The following is a 23511-nucleotide window of genomic DNA, read 5'->3' as shown; positions in this document are numbered from 1 at the left end:
TTAGATGGGAGTGGACTTAGTCTTAGATTGAACTGTCAGAACCTATCACAGCCAGATGAAAGTGGAGCCAAGCCAGGAGTTCTTTGAGAATCCGAAAAACTTTTACTTGCTTTTGGTGCTTCTGCTGCATTTTTCTTTCCTCATGGAAGTGATTAAAGGGTAAACAGTAAGAGCTGTACCTCAACCAATAGCGTTCTTATCTGGGTGTCCCTGTAGTCAATACTGATGTTCCTCAGTGCTTTGTCTCCACAAGCTCCATCATCCTTGGTCTCTGCAGTAATGCTGAATACTACATTACCTTAAATAGTGGCAGAAAAGGAGAGTAAAAAGAACCTCTGTCACATAAAATAGTGCCTAAAGTAAGAAAATCCAGCTGATAAGGAATACCTACAGACATTATATAGTGCAACATAAAGAATGGTCAGTCACTCTAGGGGAGACATATAAGAGGAGAATTGATATCTGAAAATTGGAATGATAAACACACTGCAGTTGTGGAGGAGATATCTAGCTCAGACAGCTAGAAATACCAGTGGTAGTCCAAATTCTCCAAGTTGGAACAGAATTAGGTTTTTCAGGTGAGATATACATCGACTAGTAGGAACTTCAAGTAGATCCAAAGGTACTTACCAATTGCTTTGGGGAAAACATTCCAGACATAAGTCTTTCTTTGTTTGGCACATACACACCCATCATCCTCTGGGGAGATGAGTTTGGCCTGATAATGAATGGAACCTGATAGCGAAACATTAATCTGAGAACAGAAAGAGAAGTGTGATGGGATGAAGATTTTGTAACATAGGAAAATGGCACTTTATTGCTAGAGAGGGTGAGATAATCTCTGCTTATGTCCAGCATTAACATTGTAGAGCAGGTTTAAGGCCTGGGATGATGGTTAGGTGCATACTTCATCAGATGTAACATTTACAGTATTCCCTTTTGCTTTTCATGACATTCTCCACTGAGACGTTAAATAACTTACGCATACATTTGATTCCTAATCAGAATATTTAGTTATGTTTAGTTGACCTGGTGCTAATGGCTTTGAACTAACTTGTAAAGGAAACCACTGTTTAGTCTTTGTTCTTCAGTTGTTATGGGAATACTTGAAAAATGGTGTTAGGAGACGAAAGCCTCAAAAACAGAGAAGTCTTTTCTAGGATAGTTAAAATGCCATTTGTTTTGTTAGGTGAAACTGTTAACAGAGTTTGGAAAAAGACTTTCCTATATTGTATCTTGATTGTTCCTCTTTTGGTGTTTATCTCCTTGTGAGACTGGAATTTTCAGCATTCAAATCAAGAGGAAAACTAAACTCTACACCTGCCTCCCTTTGTTTTGGTTGTTTTCTAGGATTCCCAGATACAACATGAGAAACAAGAAAACAAGAAGCCAGCCAGAAGATCCTTGGTTTTCTTTCTCTAAGTATCCTTTGAACAGTGTGTAAACTCCCTCTATGCAAAGGTGCAGCTGTGTTCTAGAGGCATTTTTCCTGAGAAGTACTGAATATTGAAAGTACAGCCTCCCAGCATCTGGGAGCAAGGAACCTCTAGCTGGACAGACACTCTGTAGAGCAAGCACCGGACTTCTTTGTTTTGTGCTCCCTGTTTTGGTATTTTCGCCTCAGAGAGAAAAACTTTGCCTGCTCTTTACTGCTTGCTCTTTCCACTTTCTTTACTTTGGTAATCACAAGCCCTTCATTTCTTCACACTTTCACATATATCCCTAAAGAAATGACCTCACTAGAACCACTGATGGCTTGCATAACTGTGGATGGTGAATGATAATCTGCAAAGCATTTTTTTCCTTCCTCTGTGTCACTCTAGACACAGTTGCTTACACTCCCATCTTAGACACAGTTCACACAGATCACCTTCTGCTTTGTAGTGGCTTCAGAGGACAAATCCAGTCAGGATAGTCTACCATCACATAGAATGAGCAATACATCAATCAAGAGCAGGGACAGATCCAGTCATATATACTATATCTTTTTGCTGTAGCTTCTTTGGAGGTAGGGTAACATCAAAGAATGTGGGCAGAAGTATGTACCTTAATGCAGTGGTCAAGGTAGCTGAAGACGTTGGCTCTAAGTAGAAAATATTCTCCTTGGTTGGTAGAGTATGGCAAGGTCAAGTCCACAAAAAATGGCTGGAAGGCTTTCAGTGTGGCAGGTGCAGACATACCAAATCCAGTCAACTCTTCCACACAGAAGGCACTGGCCTTCCATTCGGTGATGGTGTCAGGGATGGTGTATGAGATGCTGGCTTTTCCAGTAGAGCTGATAGGAATAGATAAAGGATGAGCTTAGAAAGGATAAATTTCATATACCTTGTTTCTCAGTAGAGGTAATAGGTTTTGAAAACCAGCACTACTCTTATTCTGTCTGCAGAAATCCCGCATCCGAGTGCTCCCTGAACTTAGCACTCAAATCTGAGAAAAGTCGTTGAAAATTGTTCTGCATATCATTTCCCTGAGTTTGGAAAGAAAACTCAGAACTTGTTTTGCAGACCCATATTTTAAATAGTGGAGTATCTCTTCTTAGGAAGGGAGCAAGACTCATGGTACACACATTATGGGAACAGAGGAAGGCAGGTGGGCATGTGGTAATTGAAAAAGCTAAATCTTCCCAGTCAAAAGATAAGAAGACATGGCAATGTATTGCCACTTTGCAGGACATTAGGGGACATATTTAGTAGCTCTTAAAAACAAGGAAAAGGGAGGGAATAAACAGTACTTACTTAATTAGGATCATATCCCAAATCCAAGTTTCAGGGAAGAATTCCCGAATTGTCTCAAGGGTGAGTCTCTTCCCACGTTCCTCTCTAGCAACTTCAGTGGCTAAGATGTAACAGGAATTTAGTTAAACCTGGTTCGTATAATGAAAACTCCAAGAAAGGGTAGGTTTAAATATGCATGGACCAGTATGATTTCTGTTTATCCATTTCCTTCTAACTGAAGCTATCAGCAATGCCACACAAATATTAATTAATGATACTAGTCTATCTCCGAGTTAGGTATAACCTGGTATCTCAAAGAAAGGAAACATTACTTGAAGAACTTCGGCCTCTGGATATAAGCATTAGACCTAGGGCTAGAATTCAGGTCTCTTGGCTCTTAGATCTGTTTGCTGAACATACTGTCACACTGTCTTTTCAAATAAGCTTTGGTTAGAAGGGAGTCAGTGCTGACAATGTTAGTTTTGCATGACAGTCTCTGAATTGTCAAGGCTTCCCAGCATGAAACTCGACATGAATCAGAAGTGTAGACCTGAAAGGAGTTTTTTGGCACTAGCCATTATCCTAAGCCATCTCGTTCTGCGCCAGACCAATATTCAATATCAATACCAATGTAATTCACGAGTACTGTCCATGTCCATGTCACATTAATACCACTCAGAATCATAGAATCATAGAATAGTTTGGGTTGGAAGGGGCCTTAAAGATCATCTAGTTCTAACCCCCCTGCCATGGGCAGGAATATGCCACTAGACCAGGCTGCCCAAGGCCCCATCCAACCTGGCTTGAACATCTCCAGGGATGGGGCAGCCACAACTTCCCTGGGCAATCTGTTCCAATGCCTCATCACTCTCATGGTGAAGAAATTCTTCCTCATGTCATACCTAAATCTGCCCCTCTACAGTTTATACCCGTTACCCCTTGTCCTATCACTACAAGCCTTTATGAATAGTCCCTCTCCAGCTTTCTTGTAGGCCCACTTCATTCAAGGAGAAAAAGAAAATATCTTTCCTGTCCCGTATCTTACATGATGATTTGACATGGTGTGTGGAAGCCATGAATCCTGAATTCAAGAAATATGGCAAGGGCCTTACAGTCTCAGTAGTACACACAACTGGTTGCCGAATCTTTGAGTTAGTAAAAAACTTCATGCCCATATCCTGTAAAAAACACATCTTTGTGTCAGCAACAACCGTACTGTAGCTGAGATTTATTCCATTCCTCCCTCTTTCCTATTACTACTGTTCCACCACAGAGGTGCCCAGAGACATCTATACAGAGACTTGCATGAGCTTTGTGCTAGCTGGAAAAATCACAGTAGGCACAGGAATCAATTGAGGATAGATGTCCACAAGGAGAATTTGTCATGTAAGAGTTTTACTAGCAGTGTCATTTTCAGAAATATCTAAAGCTACAGAAGTGGAAACTCACTTCAACATATTTCAGTAATGTACAGGACATTTACCCTGAGGGACTGATATACATCTGGTCCTAATCCAGACATTACAGGTGTGTAATACAAGCCTTTGTGAAAGATGTTTTCAGATGAGACACAAGGGTCTTGTGGGTCATCATCTAGATTGAGCCCATTGAAGATGTAGCCCTGAAGGTCTTGCAGAGGATGCAGGTTGTATATCTATGAGGGAGAAGGAAACACAAAACCCATGTGTATGTAGAGATCAGTTCATTACACTGTCATGTACTGAAAATCGTCAGAGCTGAGATGTCAGCCTGTTTAAAACAATTCTCTGTTTCCTGGGCTGAAAACTGAATGAATGGATGGACCCAGAGGGTGGTGATCAGTGACACAAAACCAAGTTGGAGGCCAGTGATTAGTGCTGTACCTGAGGTCAATACTCAGTTCAATCTGGTTCAACATCTTCATTAAGGATCAGGACAACAGGGCAGAGTGTAACCCCAACAAGCTTTCTGATAACACAAAACTGGGAGAAGTGGCTGATATGCCAGATGAGTGTGTGGCCGTGGATCAGTCAGTAGTTAAACCAAATCCAAAGAGGACTTCCAACTGGCCAGAAGCAAAAGCTTTGTATTGCCTGTCATAGATGGCTTATGACCAGCATATGCAAAAAGGGGTAGAAGTCTGACATAGTCTAACAATCTCAAGTGCAAGGGCACTGTAATGGAGGAGGAGGAGGGAGTAGCGTCACAGTGGAAGGAGAGGACAAGTTGTTTGGGCATCTTACCGTTTCTGCAGATAGCTCTGTCTCAGACTTCAAGAGCAGCACACTCTGATCCACTGCCCTCACAGCACAGAAGGAGCTGGCAGCAGCTTCAATGACTAAACTGACATTGGAAGCTGAGCGCATCCGCTTTTCAGAGAATTGCAACTGGACCTGAAATTTATCAAATAGATGTTGGCATGGCTAATCCCTACTGCTTGGGACAGTGACTCCAGTGATAGCTTAGATGAATCCTAGCTGAAGTGATTTAAATAAAGTATGATTCTGTTGCTGCTATTAGTGAATGAAATCTTTTTATGACATAAACTGCATTACTACGTCCATGGCCCAACTTAAGAAATATGTAAAACAAATTCTGTTTTGAATCTATTAAAAATCTATTTTGTGTTTGTGTTAGATAAGAGGGGAGAAGTCTAAGAGGAGGGCATCAGGTAAATGGAAACATTTTTTTTTAATCTCACTTGTTTTGCCTTCTAATATTTCATGATTTTTAGCTTGTAAGAACTGAAAATTAGGAACATCTTAATGGTGAAATCTGATTTCAAAAAGACTAATCCAAATGTACCACTGGAAAAAAAAATAGAAGGAAAAATTAAACCCTGGATTGCTATTTTTACTTTGTTTTCTATCTGTATTTAGTTCTGGTAAACACAAACTGCATTTTTTCAACAAAGGGTGTAAAAAATAAAACTAAATAGTAAGGTGAAATAGGACTTAAATGTGTTTGCTATGCTGAAGAACAGAAATTCTAAACTAAATAAAACACTAATATTGTTCAAGAGAGCCAGGAATCATCTGGAAGTATTGTGGGTTTCCTGAGAAGCAGCTTTTAGTATTAAAGGTAGATTTACTTTTCGATAATAAGGCCAGAAGGTAGTGGGAGGGGAAAGATATGAGGTCAGAGAGAAAAAATACGAACAAAGAAAGCAATGCTGAGAGAGCTGGATGGAATCAAGACAGAAAAAATATCTGCTGTGAATATGCGTGCAAAGAATTTGTATTTATCTGACAGCAGTTAACACTCACTGTGTCTTAATGCCTCTCACCTTGTTTTTGAAACACTTCTCAACTGGAAATCGAACACTGTCTGCCACCAGCTCCTTGGCAGGATGTAAGGTATATACCAGCAAACGAAGGGCTGGAGACATTTCCTCAGTGACCACAAGGGGGACAGTGAAAGTGCCATTTTGTTCTGCTAGTAGAGAGCAAGGACCCAATAAAGAGAGAAGCCCGAAGATCTACTCTAATAGTACCCATCCTCAACTGGCATATAGTTTTACCAGTCAGCTTACCAGTCTGCACTTGGATGATAAACTGAAAAATCTGGGATTTGCTGGGAGGTGACATGACTGATTTAGATCCAGATACTCTGAGATTTATTGTGGGTTTGAACATGTCGCCAGGTTCAGACAAGCCCCCAAGCCAGACACTCTGCATTCCCTCCATTTTCCTTTGGGAATATCTTTACAGAGCACTACTTCTTGTCATATGTCAACTGAACCACCTGGTTTGATTAAATCTGACTTTACAGTGACCTTAGTGGCAGTGCTGGTATTGTGCGAACGCATGTAGGTGGAGAATAGATATAGCCCTCCCAATAGCTGCTGTACACATCCAATAAGTCTTGTCTTAGTCCCCACTTCAACTGCCCCTCTTTTTTTTTTTTTCCTAAATGCAGAAACATAGATTGGCAACTTAACTTACCAACTTGGATATTTACTTTAATTTTCCCTGTGATGACAATCTTGCCTTTTGCCATGGCCTGTGCAGAGAAGAGCAACACATTTATGGGTTAGTAGAGGTTGAAGGGAGAAAGTGGCAGTCAATTCAATGTACATCAACAGGACAATCAAGGCATGTATATAGGGGTGGCTTCAAACTGCTGCTGCTACTGATAAGGAAGCAGAAGGAAAAGGAAGGGAAGGGGTGGCAGAGAATACCGTAAAGAGCTTTTTGGAGGGAAGTGACAAGAATCCTAGATTGAGATATTATGAATGTGAATCCTTACTATGAAATAGAGGAACATAGCCAGAAATTGGGGGTATTTTTCCTGAAGAGGTAGCCTTGCCAAACTACTTCAGTGTTGTTTCTGTTCTTGAGTTGTTGGCCATTGTGCCAACTGGTAATTCAATATTTGGAAGAGCACTCACTGCCATAATTTCTGTGGATGAACTGCCAGACAGCTGCCCAGTCAACCCTTAGCAGCAAACCATGCAACAGTCTCACACTCACCACATAGTAGAAGTTCATGCTGTTGATGCTCTTGTATCCTTCTGTGTTCAAGATGTAGTGCACAGTGATCATCTTCTTCTGCCCACAGCTCAGATCTTCCCACAAAGGCTCAATCCTCACAAAACTGCTAGTCCAGGAGTAGAAGCGCTGGATGGAGAAAGATGCATCGGGGTAGGAAGGTTCTATCCAACCATCAGTGTGGCATTGGTCACTAACTTTATAAGCTGCCTGATCAGAAGAGAGAACAGAGAAGAAAAGGAAAACAAAAGTATGCCACTAGGGAAATCATTATCACATACTGACATCAGAATGATTTGTTCATGCGGTGCATATGTTTAAGATTTGCATCTAAAACCAAACTGGTGAAGAAAAAACAGCACAATGGTCTTGCAATCTTGTAGCAAGTCATTGCATTGCAACTCAGGTGTTTTCTTCACTTTTTTATAGTAATTTTTGAGAGCTCTAGAACATGACATAAGCCAGAGAAAGCACGCTTTTATTACCAGAATTGAAACTTCATCCTATCTTTTTTGGGGGTCAGTTTGAGAGCAACTGTCTCTCTCCCTCTGCCTATTCAGCCTTGTTTTGTACTCACTTTCAGGTTGATCTCATGATCAAACATTTTGGATGTGTCAATGCTAAATTCTGCAACACCGTTAGCATCAGTGGTGAAGTTGTCTGTGTTCTTGTTATTGACAAATAACTGAATAACCTCATTGGAAATAGGAGAGTTGTCTTTGTCTACCAGCTTGATCTGTAGAAGAGAATGCGAGACATGTTTAGCGTGTTATCTTTCTGTAGATAGATATTAAAAATGTCATTCCTTTGCTCTCCACACAACAGGATTGATTTTTCTTCTCCCTTCAAAACAATACCTAAAAACTGAAGTGTCTCTCTTCGCTTTCTACCTATCTGCCTCAGGTATATTACGAGGTTTGGAGCAGGAGCTTCTTCAGGAGCTTCTACACTGTTGATAATGTCCCTTTGTGGACCAAGAATTTCTTATATCTCATCCTTTTCTTGACCTTATGAATACACATGTCCAGTTTAAGGATATATATGCCCTTTATTAATCTTGAGAGTCTGCTGCTGCTGGTTTTAATGTCTTTATTCTATACCTTTGACTCTGTCCCACTGTCACCCTCTCTGTGTGTAAAACCAATAAATAAAAAATACCAAGCACCATTAGGCAGATTCTACGTTGCTGTAACTGAGCATTTGAGTTTTTTTTCTTTTTTTGTTTTGTTTTGGTTTGCTTTGTTTTGTTTCAGGAAAAGATGGGAAAGATTGACTATTCTCTCTGTCCAGAAAAAGCATGGATACAAATGACCTCTGAAAATAAAATAACAATAGAGAACAAGAAATTTTCAGGTGGATGTTGACTTCAGTGGGACTGAATGCAACGAAACTGAAGGTATACAACATACAGCCAGCAACAGGTATTTCACAGTTCAGGGAAGGACTGTGAATATCTTGTGATGGCACCAGGTCAGGGACTGGGGTCTCCTACGTTTTGAGAAAATATGAGTATCTGTGGATTCCAGTCAATAGTTCCCCTGACATGACCCTCAAAAGCAATGAAGCTGCCTGAAGTCTTCAGCAGCAGTTTTGTTTCTGACATATGACATCCCAGCCTCTAACCATGTGTATTTCAGCATGTTTAACCTCTAATGTGTGAGAGTATGTGTATGTGAGGAATTCATTGTGGTATATCTCCTCAGGGAGCCTGTTGAACCCCATCCTCCAAGAAGGGGTGGTAAGGTATGTAGCAGTTTGAAGAATGAAGCAGGAGTGGGAAGCAAGTGAGAAAGTTATACAGACATCTTTCGAGGCCGGGTTGGATGGGGCCTTGGGCAGCCTGATTTAGTGACAGGGGGATTGGAACTAGTTGATCTTTAAGATCCCTTTCAACCCTAACTTTTCTATAATTCTTTGATTCTATGATCTCCCAGAGGGGAAAAAAAGAATCCTTGAAAGGCAATCTCTTCTCTCCTTTTGATGCTATTGGTAAGATATTCTCTTATCCTTACCTGACTGAAAAAAGCTGAAGGAAAGAGAGATTAATCCATACTCTTTAAACCTCTGACAGCTATATGCGATTTGTCATGAAACAAACTACTGAAAAAGATTTTTGAGACAGAAACTGTTGTTATTCCCTTTCACTCTTCCTTCCCTCATTCCCCAGTGTTTTTGTTCATGTCTGGCTGGCGTAAGATTATCAGTTCTGACAGGAAAGGCAGTGATTTAAATCAAGATTAGTATGCAAGTTAGAAAACCACTAGTTAATGGATTGTTTTGCTTGAAAGTATTTCTGGCAGAGTAAAACTCAGAATAAACTAATACTCTTCAGTATTCAGAATTACCAGTGAGGCACTGTATTGCAGAGAAAGAAACTTGGGAAGAGCACTCCCTGCCCCAAAGAGTTCCCCAAAATTTCCCATCACTGTTGTCATGTGATCGCCTGTCAGTTATCTTTAATACAAGCTCTCTATGCCCTTGCTTACCTGTCCAAAGTAAGGAATGCCTCTTTTGTAGTGGCGATCCATCTTCTCAAACTGCATACTGCTCATAACCCGAGTTATGGAAATAGACTGAGTAGCTGTAAATTGCAGACCTATAAGACATGTCCAGAGTCAAAATAAGGCATGCTTTGTCTTGCATATAGATTCATCAGTTATTGTTTGCCTGGACATGGTCACTCTGTTTATAACACCAGATCTTTAGGAAGACAATCTTGTACTCAGTAAGCAGAAGCTGAATATCTCCTACTCTCTTTTTTGACCACACCACTGTTGCAGTTGCTGACTCTCTAGAAGGGATTACCTGTTCCTTTCTCTGTGACAATGGCTTTCACTTCCAGATACCTCATGTAACCAATGCGATTTAGCTCAAAGATGTTAGTGCTGAAAACCTGGGAAAGGCAGCCCTCTGTCTCCAGCTGGAAAGGGAAGAAAACAAACCCTCTTACCAAGGATCACAGCTTTCAGAGGATGCTGGTAATATATGAGACCCTTCTTCAGTGAATGAAGTCTTTCCCCACGATTTTTAACATATTTTATATGGGATTGATGAAGATGTCACTGTCTACACTTTTCAGATGGGAAACCGAGTCTTGAAGAAGGAACGTGTCAGTCCTTCTTCAGGACTGTAGGAAACCAAGAAAAGAACTGAAGTGCACTGAGTTTCTAGCTATTGATCTAAGCAAATAGGTGAGTAGAGTGAAGAGAATCATCAAGGGAAGAGAGCATCATGAGCAAAGGGAGAAAAGCAAGAACACAGGAGGGAGGACAAGCACAAAGGGGAATAATAGTAATTTATCATACATCTTTGGTAAAGGATTGACAAACTGGGCTTTTCTTGCACGACCCATATGAATCAAAATCTCTGCACACACTGATCTGGACTTGCCCTTCAACAGGTTGACCATAGGTATACCTAGGGACAGAGGAAAGAGGTCCATGAGCTGGTGCTTGAAAAATTGACCTATGCAGGAATAGGAATATCCAGGATGAGCAGTGAGCTGGAAAGACAGAGAGTGGAATAATTTCACAGGCGTTTTTTTCTCTTTAACTCTCTTGCTGTTACAAACCCATAATACAACTCAGAAGTTGAAATATTAATGAGTTCTAGTTCACCTCTAAACCCATGAGGCAAACGCACACACATACCTTAAATATAAAAAAATACCTTTGTAAGCATGATGGACAGACACAGCTACTGACCAAATTATGACAGTTGTTTCCACTCTTCGTCTTAGACTGGAGACCTAGACTCACTGAAATCAAAGCAAAACTCCTCATATCTGCAAGGGGATAAGGGTTTCAAACCTGGATTCTAAATTTTGAGATGTTAGTATCAGAGTAAACAAGGTCCTTCAGAAGGACTGAGCTTGGAGGGGTGAACAAAGGCAGCTAGAACCCTAAGACCCCTGCCAGAATTTAACAGTGCTCTGCTGTATGAGTCTTCCTCTGAACTGGGTTGTTGGGAGTGGACGCACTCTACTTTAGCAGGGGACCTTGAATATGATGTATTCAACCCAATGAACACCAGTTGAAAGAGAATACTCACATGATAAAATGAGGTGAGCACACAAGTAAATGAAAGCTCCAACCACCAGTTAACCCCGATCAACTCTTCTGAGTTGGCCCTCTTCTGAGGCCCTAGGGAAGGTCTCTTCTCTAAGCCTCATCTCTTTCCTCAGTCTTGGGAAGCTGTGTTTATTTTCCAGCCAATTCCCTAACCACTCTGCACCAGGTACTTACACTCCACAAATTTTCACTGTGAACTCTGAATCCAGGACTGTAAGGCTTTCTGGTGCAGTGACTGTGACATCAAATTTTGGCAACACTAGGACAAAGAAAGAAAGTAAAGAAACAACACTGGAACATTGCAAACTTGCAGGCTCTCCTGAAATGAAAGAGAAAATGAGGAGATATCACCAGTGTTAGTTACAGATAGAATAGGATCTCAGAACTGGGTTGTCAAAATGGTTGAGAGGTGGCCTGACCTGCAAAGGCTCACTTAAAGTATTTTACAAAGCTTTGAACAGAAGCCAGGACTTCTAAGGTGATAATTCTTAATGACAACTAATTGAAGTTAAATTTGCTAGGAAGCTATTTGAAGTTTTAGCAGTCAAAAGGGTTGATTGCTCATCTCTAAAAATGCATTCTACTCTGAAAAAGAATGACTGGTGACATTTACCATATTCCTCCACGAGGAATGAGTGGGTTTTTTTATGTCCCGACTTCTTTGCTACAATAATTTTGTAGTTCCCCAGGATAGGCTCTTCAGTTAGTAGGAATTCAATCTGAATAATGTTCATCTCTGATGTCACGTTTTGCCACTGAAAGATCCTGTTGCCCCGTGGATCCTGGAGAAAGAAAGATACAGACTCTTTTTTTTTTTTTCCCTTGGAAGTCTTGGAAAAACTAGAAATAAAAAAGCAAATAGGGTAAGTTGCTTAACTCATTGGGGAAGCTGCTTGATGCACGTGCATTGAGACAAATTACAACTTTGTACTCTGATCATTAATGTTCCTAGATTTTCACCTACTGATGTCACATTTAAGCATCCTCTGCAAGCCTAAGTATTAGTCTCAATCATCAGAGGAAGTTGCACAGTACTGCTCTACTTTGCTCTTTAGTATATGTTGCTCTACTTTTATATCAAGAGGAGTGAGAAAGAAAATCATCTACTTTGTTCTTCCTCTTCAGCCAAGCTTATCCAATGCAAATCTTTAGCAACCTCAGCTTTTTCTCAGCTGCTGGAAGAAGGAAGGAAGGATTTCTGCTGCATTTACTGACGTGTCATTTGCCTCTCAGTGTATGTTATGCTAGTTAGGCTAAAGAAAACTAATTCCAACCATTTCCTTGAACTCTTTAAAGCACTGACTTTAGAAAAACAGACATAGAACTCAAAATAGCTATGTTTCACTGCAAACAAATTAAAGCCACCTGACTTCATGGTAGACCATCAAAACTTGCGAGACTGCTATCTAGACATGGACCGTGACTGCTATTTTAAAAATCACCACAAAATGACATGGAAGTGCTAACATAGTTAGTAATTGTATCCATAGCTTATATTAGTTCATAGTTTTCAGCAGCACTTGAGTTATGGAAAGATAAATGCCAAAATAAGTTGGGTAAACTGGAGGAGGTCGAAGACAGGTATAAAACCTATACAGCCATTGAATGCTGGAATGAATATAGGTATGCTTTCCATGTTAGTAAAGCTCAAACAGCATTCTGGGATTTTATGAAGTTTCTGTTAATTTCTGTCTAAGTATTCAAGAGCAGGATTTGGCTGTGTGTAAACACAAACTGATGTAAGCACATGTGCCCTGGATTTTATTTCTGATATGTAACACTGTACAAAGAGAAAATTATCTTACCTGAATTGTAATCAAGGGGTACTGAAAGAGGAAAAAACAAAGTGGAAGAAGAGATTAGGTGGCTGAACAAACATGAATTATTTTTCCCCAGTACTGAGAGAAATGTATAAGCAATATTCAGTATAATATCAGTAATCAGATATTGTCATCTCTTATTTTAATCAGTTTAATAACAGCTTTACTTCAATAAGAAGATTGCATAAAGGGAAGAGATGAAATGAGAATTTGGGGCAGTTTCTGATCATACTGGATTTAGTCCAGGCCCAGAGGTAAGTTATAGAGGTGCAGGTAAATGTGATCTGGGCTTCTCTCGTTTCATATCCTGACTTGGCTTATTAGCACCAGCTCTTTCAGTAACACCACGCTGTATTCTGCATTATGAGAGGAAGCCACTAAAGACCTTTTTACCCTAAGCTTATGTACTATAAGCATGAAGATAGTTTGCTGGCAATGAGAAGAGTGCCTCTGATGAGATAAACAGTTGTGGTAACAATTCTCATTTTCCTTTCCCCATTTCTAAAATAAGCTAAGTACTAGCTGGGTGACTTGCCAATTTTGCAAGCAACAATTGCTGAACAGTAATACTAAGAGACTGAATAGTCGGCTCTCTAATCAGAGCTGAGATAATTTCTGAAGCCACAAAGTGCAGGGGTTTTTGGGCCTTTGCCAACAATAGTCAGGAATCCAACCTGCTATGCACTGGTACTCTTTTGTATGACTCTATGGTAAAGGTGTAATATAGCCTGTGCTTATGAAAATATGTTAATTCTCTGGCATTTAATCTCTGCTCTATCTCATTTTATCCACAGCAACAGTTTATTTACAATTTGGGAAGTGGTTGTCTCCCAGCAATTTTAAGTACAGAGGAATATTTCTGGTCACTTACGATCTCCTGAACAGGTTTAAAATTGAAATCCAGGGCAACGACACGAAACATCACTGGAAAGACAAGGAACAGGGTGGTTTATTTGGCTGAGCATGATGTTTTGCATTCACTAGTACTTCCAGTTTGAATATATCTTCTAACAACCCTACTTGCACAGGATGCAGGTAATAAAATGCATCTGAAGGTAAAATACTTCACAGACTTTGCCGAGGGACTTTTTCCCAGCATCAAGTTCTCACACTCTTTCATGAAAGTTTGCTTAACCTCAGAGAAAGCAGATGACCGGATGACTAGGAACTGCTATGCAGGTCAGGGAGCCTTAAGTGACAGCCATAACTCTTTCAGTGGCTGTTTGCATGAGGTAGGCAAATTTGTTCCTGTTCATTTCCCTGTCTCTAAAATAGGGTTTGTATGAAGGTTACGAACAGTAATGGGATCAGGTGAAGAATCAGTTTTGCCTAATGCAAATGTAATTCTTAGTTCAGTTTATTCTCATCTTGTACAGTTTTTTTTGCCTTATTTTCTTTCTTTTTCTGTAGAATAGAAAAATTGAGAGAATGATGAAATAATAAATGATGAAAGAGAATGATGAAATAATGGAAAACGTGAAAGCATGTTTCAAAAAATGTACTTACAAAGCTTTACCTTTTCATCATTTAAATTAGTCTACTGCTTTCCCCACCTCAAAATCAAGCAATCTGCCAAATAATTGACCGATGTTTGTGCGACATACTGGTGACACCAAATTCTGATTGGTAAGCTTTCCTTCATGCTATGTATTAAGACAGAATTCACCTCTAATTAAAGTATAGCTGATACAGTCTAATTGTTGTGTTATATGGATGATGTCTGGAAACAAGTACTCTCATACTATTTCCTACAGTGTCCTAGCAGTGTGCCTTAAAGCCTAGCAGTGAATTAAGGCATGGATCTGGATCAACAGTTCTTTGCAGATATGGAGCTCTGTTCGAATGGCCAGATGAGAAGTTTGGACAGGGGAATAGCATACGTGCAGGGAAAACAGTAACATGAAAACTTTAGACTGCCTTTGATGCTGACCAACATCACAGACAGAAGACTGTGAAAGCATTGTTTTATGCCAGACACTTAAGTAGTCATCTAATCACCTTTTTCCACTATCTTGACCTGTCAGCAGCAATGAAAGAGTAGCAGTAAAAACTCCCCTCTTCTTTCAACTGGAAGGAAAAGACAAAGAAAATCATAGAGACCATGGGATGACAGTCTCCTGCTGTCCTGAAGATGATTCCCTGAGCTCTACAGCAAACACCTGTGATGGTTTCAGCAGAAGCTCTGAAGAAATAGTCTAGACTGTGGCTCAGCCTGAAAAAATATCCGGCAGAGAAATTGTATCTGAAGAAATTTCTTCCTAAGGGATATGTTTTTAGTTAAGTAGATACTCACCACTCTGTCCTGGTTTGTAAATGGATTTGTCTGTCTGCACAAAGACAATGCTCTCTGTGGTCCAGACCATCACTGAACGCCGCTCTTCTAGGCTGACTGTGGTGCCCTTGGCAGAGAAGGCAATGAAAGCCAGTGGGGCAGAATGGACAGGAGGAATCTGTGAGAAAATAGAAAAACAAGGGGAGGTTGCGAGTCTTGAAATCATTTGCTCCAGAGCCCGTTGAACAGCTATACTTGCAGCCTGGACTCCTACAAAGAGACATCGATTTCACTCCCATCACTTTTATTACCTTCACCACCTTCCATCACCTTTTTTGGACCTTTTTTGTTTCTTATGTCTACTAAAAGTTCCTCCTTGCCTGTTGCTTTATATCTCTCCTCTTCTCCCTTTTTTCTTCAACAATTCTTATTCTATCCATTGCTTTTTCATCTCCTTTTCTCTTAGGTCTAATTTTTTTGACTCTTCTTGCATTTCTTATACATCTCTGGCATCAGTTGTTCCAACAAATATGACTTTTCCATCGGAATATAAATTAAAATGAACTTACTTTGAAGCTGAAGCACTGTAGATCATTGCTTTCCATCATGGTTTTCTCAAAAATAGTTGTGTTAACAGCACCATATTCTAGGATTACTCTGACAGATATTGTCTCATTGAGGTTAAGGAACTGCAGGCAAATCTGACCTGGGGAGTCGGTTTGGAGAACAGCAGGCACCATCAGGATGTACTGCCTGTGAGTTCCAGACACCAAAGGGCACACATCATTAAAGAAAACAGAATTAGCCTCAAGAGGATGAAACAAATAAAAAGTATTGTTATTATTCAGTACCCACCAATAAGTCTAGATTAAACATAGGCCACTCTGCCAGTGCCCCTCACCCCTACACTGCAGCTTCCAACTAGTTCAGCCTTGGGTTCCCCAAATAACTGTGCTAGCACTTCCCACTCTTGCTCTTTTGCTCTTTACCTGAGTCCTGGACCCACCTGCTTTTAGCAAAGCACTCTGCTATTACTGCTGCTATTGTCTTTTCTGAACACACATGTCAGCATCTATGGAAATTCTACAATAAGTAGACTGTCTGCCCCATATTAAGTGAGAACCATTCACTTGCCATCCATACTCCAGTTTAACTTAGCTCTCCAGACAGAAAAGATGAGTCATGCAGTATTTAATATTTAAAGTACTATTAGTTACACTAATTTGCAGTGTCTTTAAAGCCTTACAGTGAATACTGTTAGTAATAATATGATAGTTCTTACAGCTCAGGTTCCTTTGCAGCTGTCACATGCAGGAGAAGAACACCCAGAAGGAACTTCATGCCCATTTTTCTCACTGGGAGACAGAAGAAAGAGATATGCTTTCTTCCTAAGAAACAATTCATTGCCTACTGATTTAACAGCTCTGCAATATTCCTCACCAAGTGCTCCAGAGGAAAGGAGTTGGCGCTTAACTCCTCCCTGGCTCCTTCCTTAGATGTTAGTGCCTTTATAATTTGCAGCAAAAGGGTGGAGATCCTCGTCTATCCTACTGCCAGCAAGAACCTCCCCTGGCCCTACCGCAACCTAAACCAACCTACTGTCTTCAGATTGTAACGTTTTACTGCAGTTCTCTGAATATTTGTGCAAAATGACTTTAGTGGTCTTGTTTTCAATGTGATGGGTTTTTGCATTTTACACTGAGGTTTGCCACAGGACAGAAAAGCACAGAATTACCTAAACCAGAATAAGGCTGTCAAATCAGATTCCCATTTGAGGGTTTTCCCCATCATTCTTGGAATTTACCATCTGAATACAGAGTCTGGGTTAAGCAGACTAACTTTCTACAGTTTGACACCTGATTCTAGTTAAAATAATGTTTTGGCCTCTCTTTTCTCTCACTTCATAGATATTTTAAATATTGATGAGATGAAATAATAGAGAAGTCAGAGACAGGAAGGGATGGTAAAAGTCTTAGCCACTGAACATTTTGCAGTGGTGTTGAAGACTGATTTGAAATGAAACCAGTCAATAGGTCCGTTTAAATTTGTTAATGCCCTCGATTTATAGCTTCTACACCTGTGTGGAAGCTAGTTGTTTTTTATTTGGGGGGGAGGGGAGATTCTGCTTTCAGTCAAAGACCTTATTTTATGATAAAGGACTACCTCCTTCTTTTGTTCTGTTATGCTCCCAAGAGAAAATAGCACACTTTGTTCTGTTCCCTAGAAGAAAAGCAAAGCTGTAAAGCAGTTGTTTGATAACAGTACTGATTTTTTTTTCCCATTTCCCTTGTTCTGTCTGGGTTGGAGTTCTGAAGTCAGCTTTTTTTTTTTGGAGAAGCCTGTATGTGCTGGGCTTTGCATTTGTGGCTAGAACTATGTTCATAACACACTAATGTTCTAGCTGTTGCTGAACAGTACTTGTACAGTATCAAAGCTTTCTTTCCCCCCTAACCTCTCATCCAAAAGCCAGTGGGCTGGGGCAGAGCAAGAGATTGGGAGGGGACACAGCTGGGACAGTTGGCTCAAACTGACAAAAAGGGATATCCCATACCATATAATAACATGCTCAGCAATAAAAGGTGGGGAAAAGGAGAAGAAGGGGAGACATTTATGGTTATGGAGTTTGTCTTCCAAAGTAACAGCTACACATATGGAGGCTCTGCTTCTCAATAAGTGGACATCTGCCTGCCAGTGGAAGGTAGTGAATAAATTCCTCTTTATGCTTCTCTTTCACATGCAAGTTTTGGTTTCCTTACGTCTTTGTCTTAACCCATCAGGCTTTTTGCATTCTTTCTATTCCTCCATCACCTGGAAAAGGGCAGCGAGCGAAAGGTAGGATAGGCGCTTGGCTGCTGGCTGAGGTCAATCCACCACTGTATGTAGTTATCAACAATTGGTTAAATTTTGTAGATGTAAAACCAGAGAGATATGGCTTCAAAGTTCAAATACATACATCGGAGCATGATTTTCTCTACTCTCCTGATAGGTTGTGCATCTCTTCTCATTTCTTGCTAGTGTGTGATGCAGGGAACGGTAGCACCTGCCACATATAGCAGCTTTGAATATTTTTTCACTTATGTATTAAAATTTTCACAGAAGCATGAAACCATATGAAACTGGAAGAGGTCAACAGCAACATGTGCCCTCCCCTCCCCCCAAGGTCTCTCTGTGGCATGCTGTGGTTGCTTAGACCACAGACAACAGCCTGGTGTTCCTCTCTGAAAGCCCAACTCCTTCTACAGATCAGGAGCTGGGCTAGGGATCAGGCCTGATTTTCTCTGCGATGGGATACCCTCACCAGGAACTGTCAGGAACTGAAATTCACTAACCAAGACTTGAACTTGAGTGTAGATCATCAATATTACATGTTCTTGCTCTTCCTGGTTTTCTCAAGTAGTTAAGAATTTATTACAACATAATAAAGCGTTCATCTCAAACAGCCAGCTTCATAATCATCATGGTCCAAATCCTTATGCAGTGAGAAGTTTTCTGAGTCTGCTTTAGAAAGTCTAATCAAAAGACCAAGTGCATTATGTGTATAGATAGAGGAGAGTAGCTGTGTATATCTTACTGTTCTCACAAGCGTGATTTTTTGGATTGTGGGTTTTGTTAGAAAGTCCACACTTGTACCTCCAAGAACTGGCACTGGTCATGATGTTTTCTTTGCATGTATGCCTTCTGAATGGTAACCAAATGCAAGAAAATTCATGCGTTCTACAACCAAACAACTCACTGCACTAGTTTAAACCCTCCGCTAACCAGAATGGAGAAAGTGCATCTAGAAATGAAATAAGAAATTAAGAAATGCAGTTATCTGGAACAGAGAAGTTACTGGAATAATGTGTTTGCAATCAAGCAAATACCCTGGATGAAAAAAAGTCACTACCCCTTATCACAATAAAAGAAACTAGAATTCAGCTCATCTTCTTGGCTATGATTATTTGTCTTGGGACGAAAACTCAAGCAACATTGCACTTGAAACAATGAAGAGGTGACAATGAAGAGGTAGTTTTCAGAACAGGTATTTACAAAGCCATTGACTTTTTTTTTTCTAGGGATTTTTTTTCGAACTTCATCTCCTTGCTCTTCAAATCCTAACCATTTCTTTTAACTTAAGTGTGTATGTGTTAGAAGCTTGTGGAAATTACACTATAGAGAAATTAGAGCTGCTACTTCATCGCCAGGTCAAGAGACTGTATTTGGGGTTTTATTCTTTCTTTATAGAAGAATTAATTCAGATGACTGGCACCTAAGTTAGCATGAAACTTCTCCCCACGCATGCTCACACAGAAAGTGTTTATGATGCTCTCCTTAGTCCATTACCATTAAGATTTCCTGGAGACAGGTCGTAAAGCTGCTGTGATTTGTAATAACACTGCAATTCCTTCCCAGGAGATTTTGGAAGATATTTTTGATCTTTCTGGGCATATATGAAGAACCGTGAAGTAATGTTGGAGAAATGCCTGTACACAGATTATCTTGCATTCTTGACTCAAAATAAGTGATTTTCCAGCCTAACTTTGAATGTCACCTAAGCCATAACTTTAGACCTCAGATGATCTTGCTTATTAGTAGCACCACACTCATCTGTGTGCAGATGAAGAGCAATGAGAGGGAACCTTTGCAACAGCAGAATAAGATTGTTGATTTGGTTAACTTCATGAGGAAACCAACAACCAGCTGGGTATAGATAGCTTTCTGCCACTTAAATAGCCCTACTGCAGCCATAGTTAGACTGCAGAAATTGTGCCTTTATGGTTGTGGATTGATTTATTTGAGGAACTGCGTATGTTCTGTCAGTAAAAAACTTATCTTTATGAACAAAAGGAGTCTTATTATGATAGAATATAGTAATACTGCTGAACTTCAAAATTTTCTTCATAGAGAACTGATCACTGTGATTTGTGTGTCAAGGAATGACCAGACCTTAAATTTCATTCACCGTTATTGCAAAGACCCCTATTTCTTTCCTATGGAAGTCATATAAGGGCTCTAGGAAAATTCTGACAGTTTCTAGATCTCAGTGTTTTTCTTCTTTTTGTAGTATTTGTAGCTGCTCACATTTCATTTCATTATGGCATTTCTTCTTACTCTTGCAAGTTTATTGCCATCACCCTGCCATTCTTTGTGTTTGGCTGGAGCAGTGGAGGAGACAAGAGTGATAGTTCTGAGCGAGTTTGCACAGCCTAGCAGAGCAACTTTGAACTAATTTTCTGAGCATTGCACCACCAGGTAGTGGCAAAGCCCATTTGAGGAGTTCCATGCTTGCCTTGCTAGCAGCACCCCAGCTGGCAGTCTCAAGCTCACTTGTATACATCTGCAAGAGCTGTTCCCACACGTTTGTGGTGTAGATGGTGACACCTTTCTTGTAAATGAGTTAATTGCTGCATTCAAAGGAGGAGCTTTGCAAAGAAACTCAGTCATTACAGCTACAAAAATTTATTGAAAAGCACTGAAGCAATCTGTGACTGACTATGATTGCTTCCTATAAAACTTTTTTTAAGCAGACTAGATTGTAATGGTTTGTTTAGGCATGGTAATGGTCGAAATGCTTGGTTTGGCCCAGGTGGTTAGGGAACAATGCTTGAACATGGTAACTACAAGTGAAGTCTTGCTTGGTCAATAGGGCTTCCAGTCAAGCATGCAAGATTTCTTTCATTGTTCTAGGACACGTGGGCCCTGGCAAAGTTCTCTACCAGCTCTTCAAACTAAGAGGATGGTGAGCTCATTGAAGAAAGTAAGTGTATACATAGAGGAATCGTCACAGCTTGCAATGATTTTGATGGGTGATGGAGTTTCTTTTAACAAGATGTGAGAGGAGTGGACTGCAAATTATTTCAGTGGCCTATGATGTTTTCACTCCCAGAGAAGGACAAATTGAAAAAAAATAGTATGCAAAGGTCAGCCAGTTGCAAGGATTCTGCTATGCCAGTGACTCATGAGTGTGGATGGGTCATCCTGTACCTTTGGTCAAAGCTGAAACCTTTATCCTCCTATGTGAAGAGGCTGAGGTCTGAGCAGGGCCTGAGCTAAAGTATTAAAACTGTCTTTGCTGTGCAGTTTTGGTGGCAAACGTGCCAGTCGAAGGTGAGTGAAGATGGAATCTGACTACTCTCACTGCACCTGCATAAGCCTGGGAGTGGACACTGGTATACTAACAAAATTATTTTTCCTAGTTGTATAGAGTTTACCTGGCAGAGCTCAGGCTAAGCTATAAATGCAGCAGTACCCTTAAGGTATCAAGTTAGTTTGCACTTCTTTTGGGAGAGCTTTGCTGTTTTACTGTCATTGTATGGACAGGACCAAGGCTCATTCCTTGTTTCTGCTCCATGAAGGAATTCTGGTACTTAGTTCATTCTTCATACTTGCAAATGAAAATCAGGTTTTCATTAGAGGGGAGGAAGAAAATATTAAATTAAGTATCAAGAGGGGAACATTTGACATGTAATTCCAAAAATAAAGCAAGCTAAGCCCTCTCCTCTAGTGAGACAACTAAGACGGCTGCATGCTTCCTTTCTAAACCTCCTCCGCTAGCAATCATCTCATGGCTGGTGTCGAGAAATCATCTTGTCTACCAAAAGCTGATACAAGCTGCACAAGATGTTGCTCACCTGGCTGCCAGAAACGTACTTGAGATTAAACCAGCCACCTCTAGTATGCTGAAGACTGCCAAACTTATTCTTTGACCTTTTGGCCTCTGAGGAATATACTAATCCTTTGTTTCTACTTCACAGCTATGCACAGGTCTCCTCTCTCTTGAGCTGTAATTTCTGCACTTTGTAGGTAGAAGCATTTGCTTCAAGTTTGTCCCAGTCATATGTAGGAAGAACTAGCTGTATGAGGCTTTCCTATTGCAATGGCTTTTCTCTGCTTTATGGGAAGCCTAAATTTCACTCTGCAGAAATGCCTCACAAATACATTGTATCAACAAATTTATAACTGTTTGAGACTTCCTTAGTCCCTCTTCTCTTCCTCTCCTTTCCTCCTCTACTTTACAGTGGAGTAGCCTTCCCTGGCTGATTGCCCTTCTTTTACGGAGTGATTTGAGAGGGGTCATCTAGTAGCTTTCCTTCCCTTTTGGATCTCAGCCATCAACTACAAAGCCTACAAGGGCTTTACTGACATAATTGTACCCTTCAAGTCCTTTCATGGACTTGTAGGCACTATGACACAACAGACCTGAACCATCTTTCTGAACAGCAGGCTGAGCTGTCTGTGAGAATGGAACTGTGGAGGAGTAATGTCTTTACATGCTTCTTTGGACAAGCCTGTATGAACCCAGCTTTGTGATATGGATGTGGGCCTAATGAAATACCACTTTGCCAAGCTTTCCACTTAATTTCTCAGAAATATTTTTTTGGGAAATGTTGTATGGCTCTTCCAGCTCTTCCCTTCCCATAAGAGAAGTATGGATTTTGGTATGGTAAACCAATGTTTTCAAAACCAAGAGTTCATAGAAAATTAGTCCATGAAATGAGATTTACATCTTTAAAAGCAGGTGCTACCTCTTCTCATTTCTTTCAAGTGTGTGCTGTCCTTCAGCAAGACCTATCTGCCATTCAAATGAAGACTGTGCTTGCCATTCAGTGAGACATGCACAGGCTGCAGAGTTGGGTAGAAAGAAATCTAAACAGTATCAACAAAGGCAAGAGCAGAGTCCTGCACCTAGTGAGGAGCAACCTCGTGTACCAGTACAGGCTAAGGGTTGACATTCTGGAAAGCAGCTCTGCAGAGAAGGACCTGGGAGTCCTGCTGGACAAAATGCTAACCACGAGCCAGCAATATGTCTTCATGGACAAGAAGCCCAGTGGTATCTTGAGGTACATCAAGAAGAGTGTGGCCAACATGTAGAGGGCGGTTATCCTTCCCCTCTGCTCTGCCCTAGTGAGTCCCCATCTGGAGTACTGTGTCCAGTTCTGGGCTCCTCAGTTCAAGAAAGACAAGGAACTCCTGGTGAGAGTCCTGTAGATGGCCACAAACATGAAGAGAAGACTGAACTTCAGTAAGAACTGAATCTTACTTATGAAGAGATGCCTAATGAGCTCAGTCTGCTTAGCCTGGAGAGAAGACTGAGAGGGGACTTTGCCAGTGCTTATAAATATCTAAAAAGTCAGCGTCAAAATGATGGGGCCAGACTCTTTTCAATGGTGCCTGGTGACAGGATAT

The 23511-nt window shown here is 40.5% G+C and overlaps 1 protein-coding gene and 1 long non-coding RNA gene across 16 annotated transcripts in view; one reads left to right on the top strand and one right to left on the bottom strand.

The window, feature by feature from the left end:
- LOC128852469 (uncharacterized) overlaps positions 1 to 15350 on the top strand; it is a 36219-nt gene extending 20869 nt beyond the window's left edge. For 3 of the 15 annotated variants that reach the window (XR_008450316.1, XR_008450315.1, XR_008450313.1), the window contains 7 exons: positions 1351 to 1422; positions 6620 to 6724; positions 7254 to 8579; positions 10026 to 10161; positions 10263 to 10374; positions 13224 to 13327; positions 13868 to 15350. This is a non-coding gene — a long non-coding RNA (uncharacterized LOC128852469). Of the gene's footprint in view, positions 1 to 1350; positions 1423 to 6076; positions 6725 to 7253; positions 8605 to 10025; positions 10162 to 10262; positions 10375 to 13223; positions 13328 to 13867 lie in introns of those variants that run through there. The other 12 variants (XR_008450332.1, XR_008450334.1, XR_008450327.1 and 9 more) reach the window with 11 other exon arrangements.
- The window catches only part of LOC104060658 (ovostatin), a 31616-nt gene extending 12254 nt beyond the window's left edge, over positions 1 to 19362 (bottom strand). Inside the window, exons 1-21 of the mRNA XM_009562469.2 lie at positions 16628 to 19362; positions 15915 to 16098; positions 15367 to 15523; positions 13945 to 13997; positions 13059 to 13079; positions 11867 to 12035; positions 11428 to 11512; positions 10489 to 10600; positions 9989 to 10103; positions 9670 to 9779; positions 7761 to 7919; positions 7166 to 7393; positions 6638 to 6695; positions 5980 to 6125; positions 4937 to 5086; positions 4198 to 4368; positions 3760 to 3892; positions 2736 to 2835; positions 2047 to 2275; positions 631 to 754; positions 180 to 298 (exon numbers count right to left, since the gene is read on the bottom strand). Of these exons, the coding sequence (XP_009560764.2) occupies positions 180 to 298; positions 631 to 754; positions 2047 to 2275; positions 2736 to 2835; positions 3760 to 3892; positions 4198 to 4368; positions 4937 to 5086; positions 5980 to 6125; positions 6638 to 6695; positions 7166 to 7393; positions 7761 to 7919; positions 9670 to 9779; positions 9989 to 10103; positions 10489 to 10600; positions 11428 to 11512; positions 11867 to 12035; positions 13059 to 13079; positions 13945 to 13997; positions 15367 to 15523; positions 15915 to 16098; positions 16628 to 16749 (2745 nt within the window). The 5' untranslated portion in view covers positions 16750 to 19362. The remainder of the gene's footprint in view (positions 1 to 179; positions 299 to 630; positions 755 to 2046; positions 2276 to 2735; positions 2836 to 3759; positions 3893 to 4197; positions 4369 to 4936; positions 5087 to 5979; positions 6126 to 6637; positions 6696 to 7165; positions 7394 to 7760; positions 7920 to 9669; positions 9780 to 9988; positions 10104 to 10488; positions 10601 to 11427; positions 11513 to 11866; positions 12036 to 13058; positions 13080 to 13944; positions 13998 to 15366; positions 15524 to 15914; positions 16099 to 16627) is intronic.
- Positions 19363 to 23511: the final 4149 nt, after the last annotated feature.

Source organism: Cuculus canorus, chromosome 1, assembly GCF_017976375.1.
Source record: "Cuculus canorus isolate bCucCan1 chromosome 1, bCucCan1.pri, whole genome shotgun sequence".
NCBI lineage: Eukaryota > Metazoa > Chordata > Aves > Cuculiformes > Cuculidae > Cuculus > Cuculus canorus.
The sequence above is the reverse complement of the archived record's forward strand: the minus strand, read 5'-3'. Positions and strand labels throughout refer to the sequence as shown.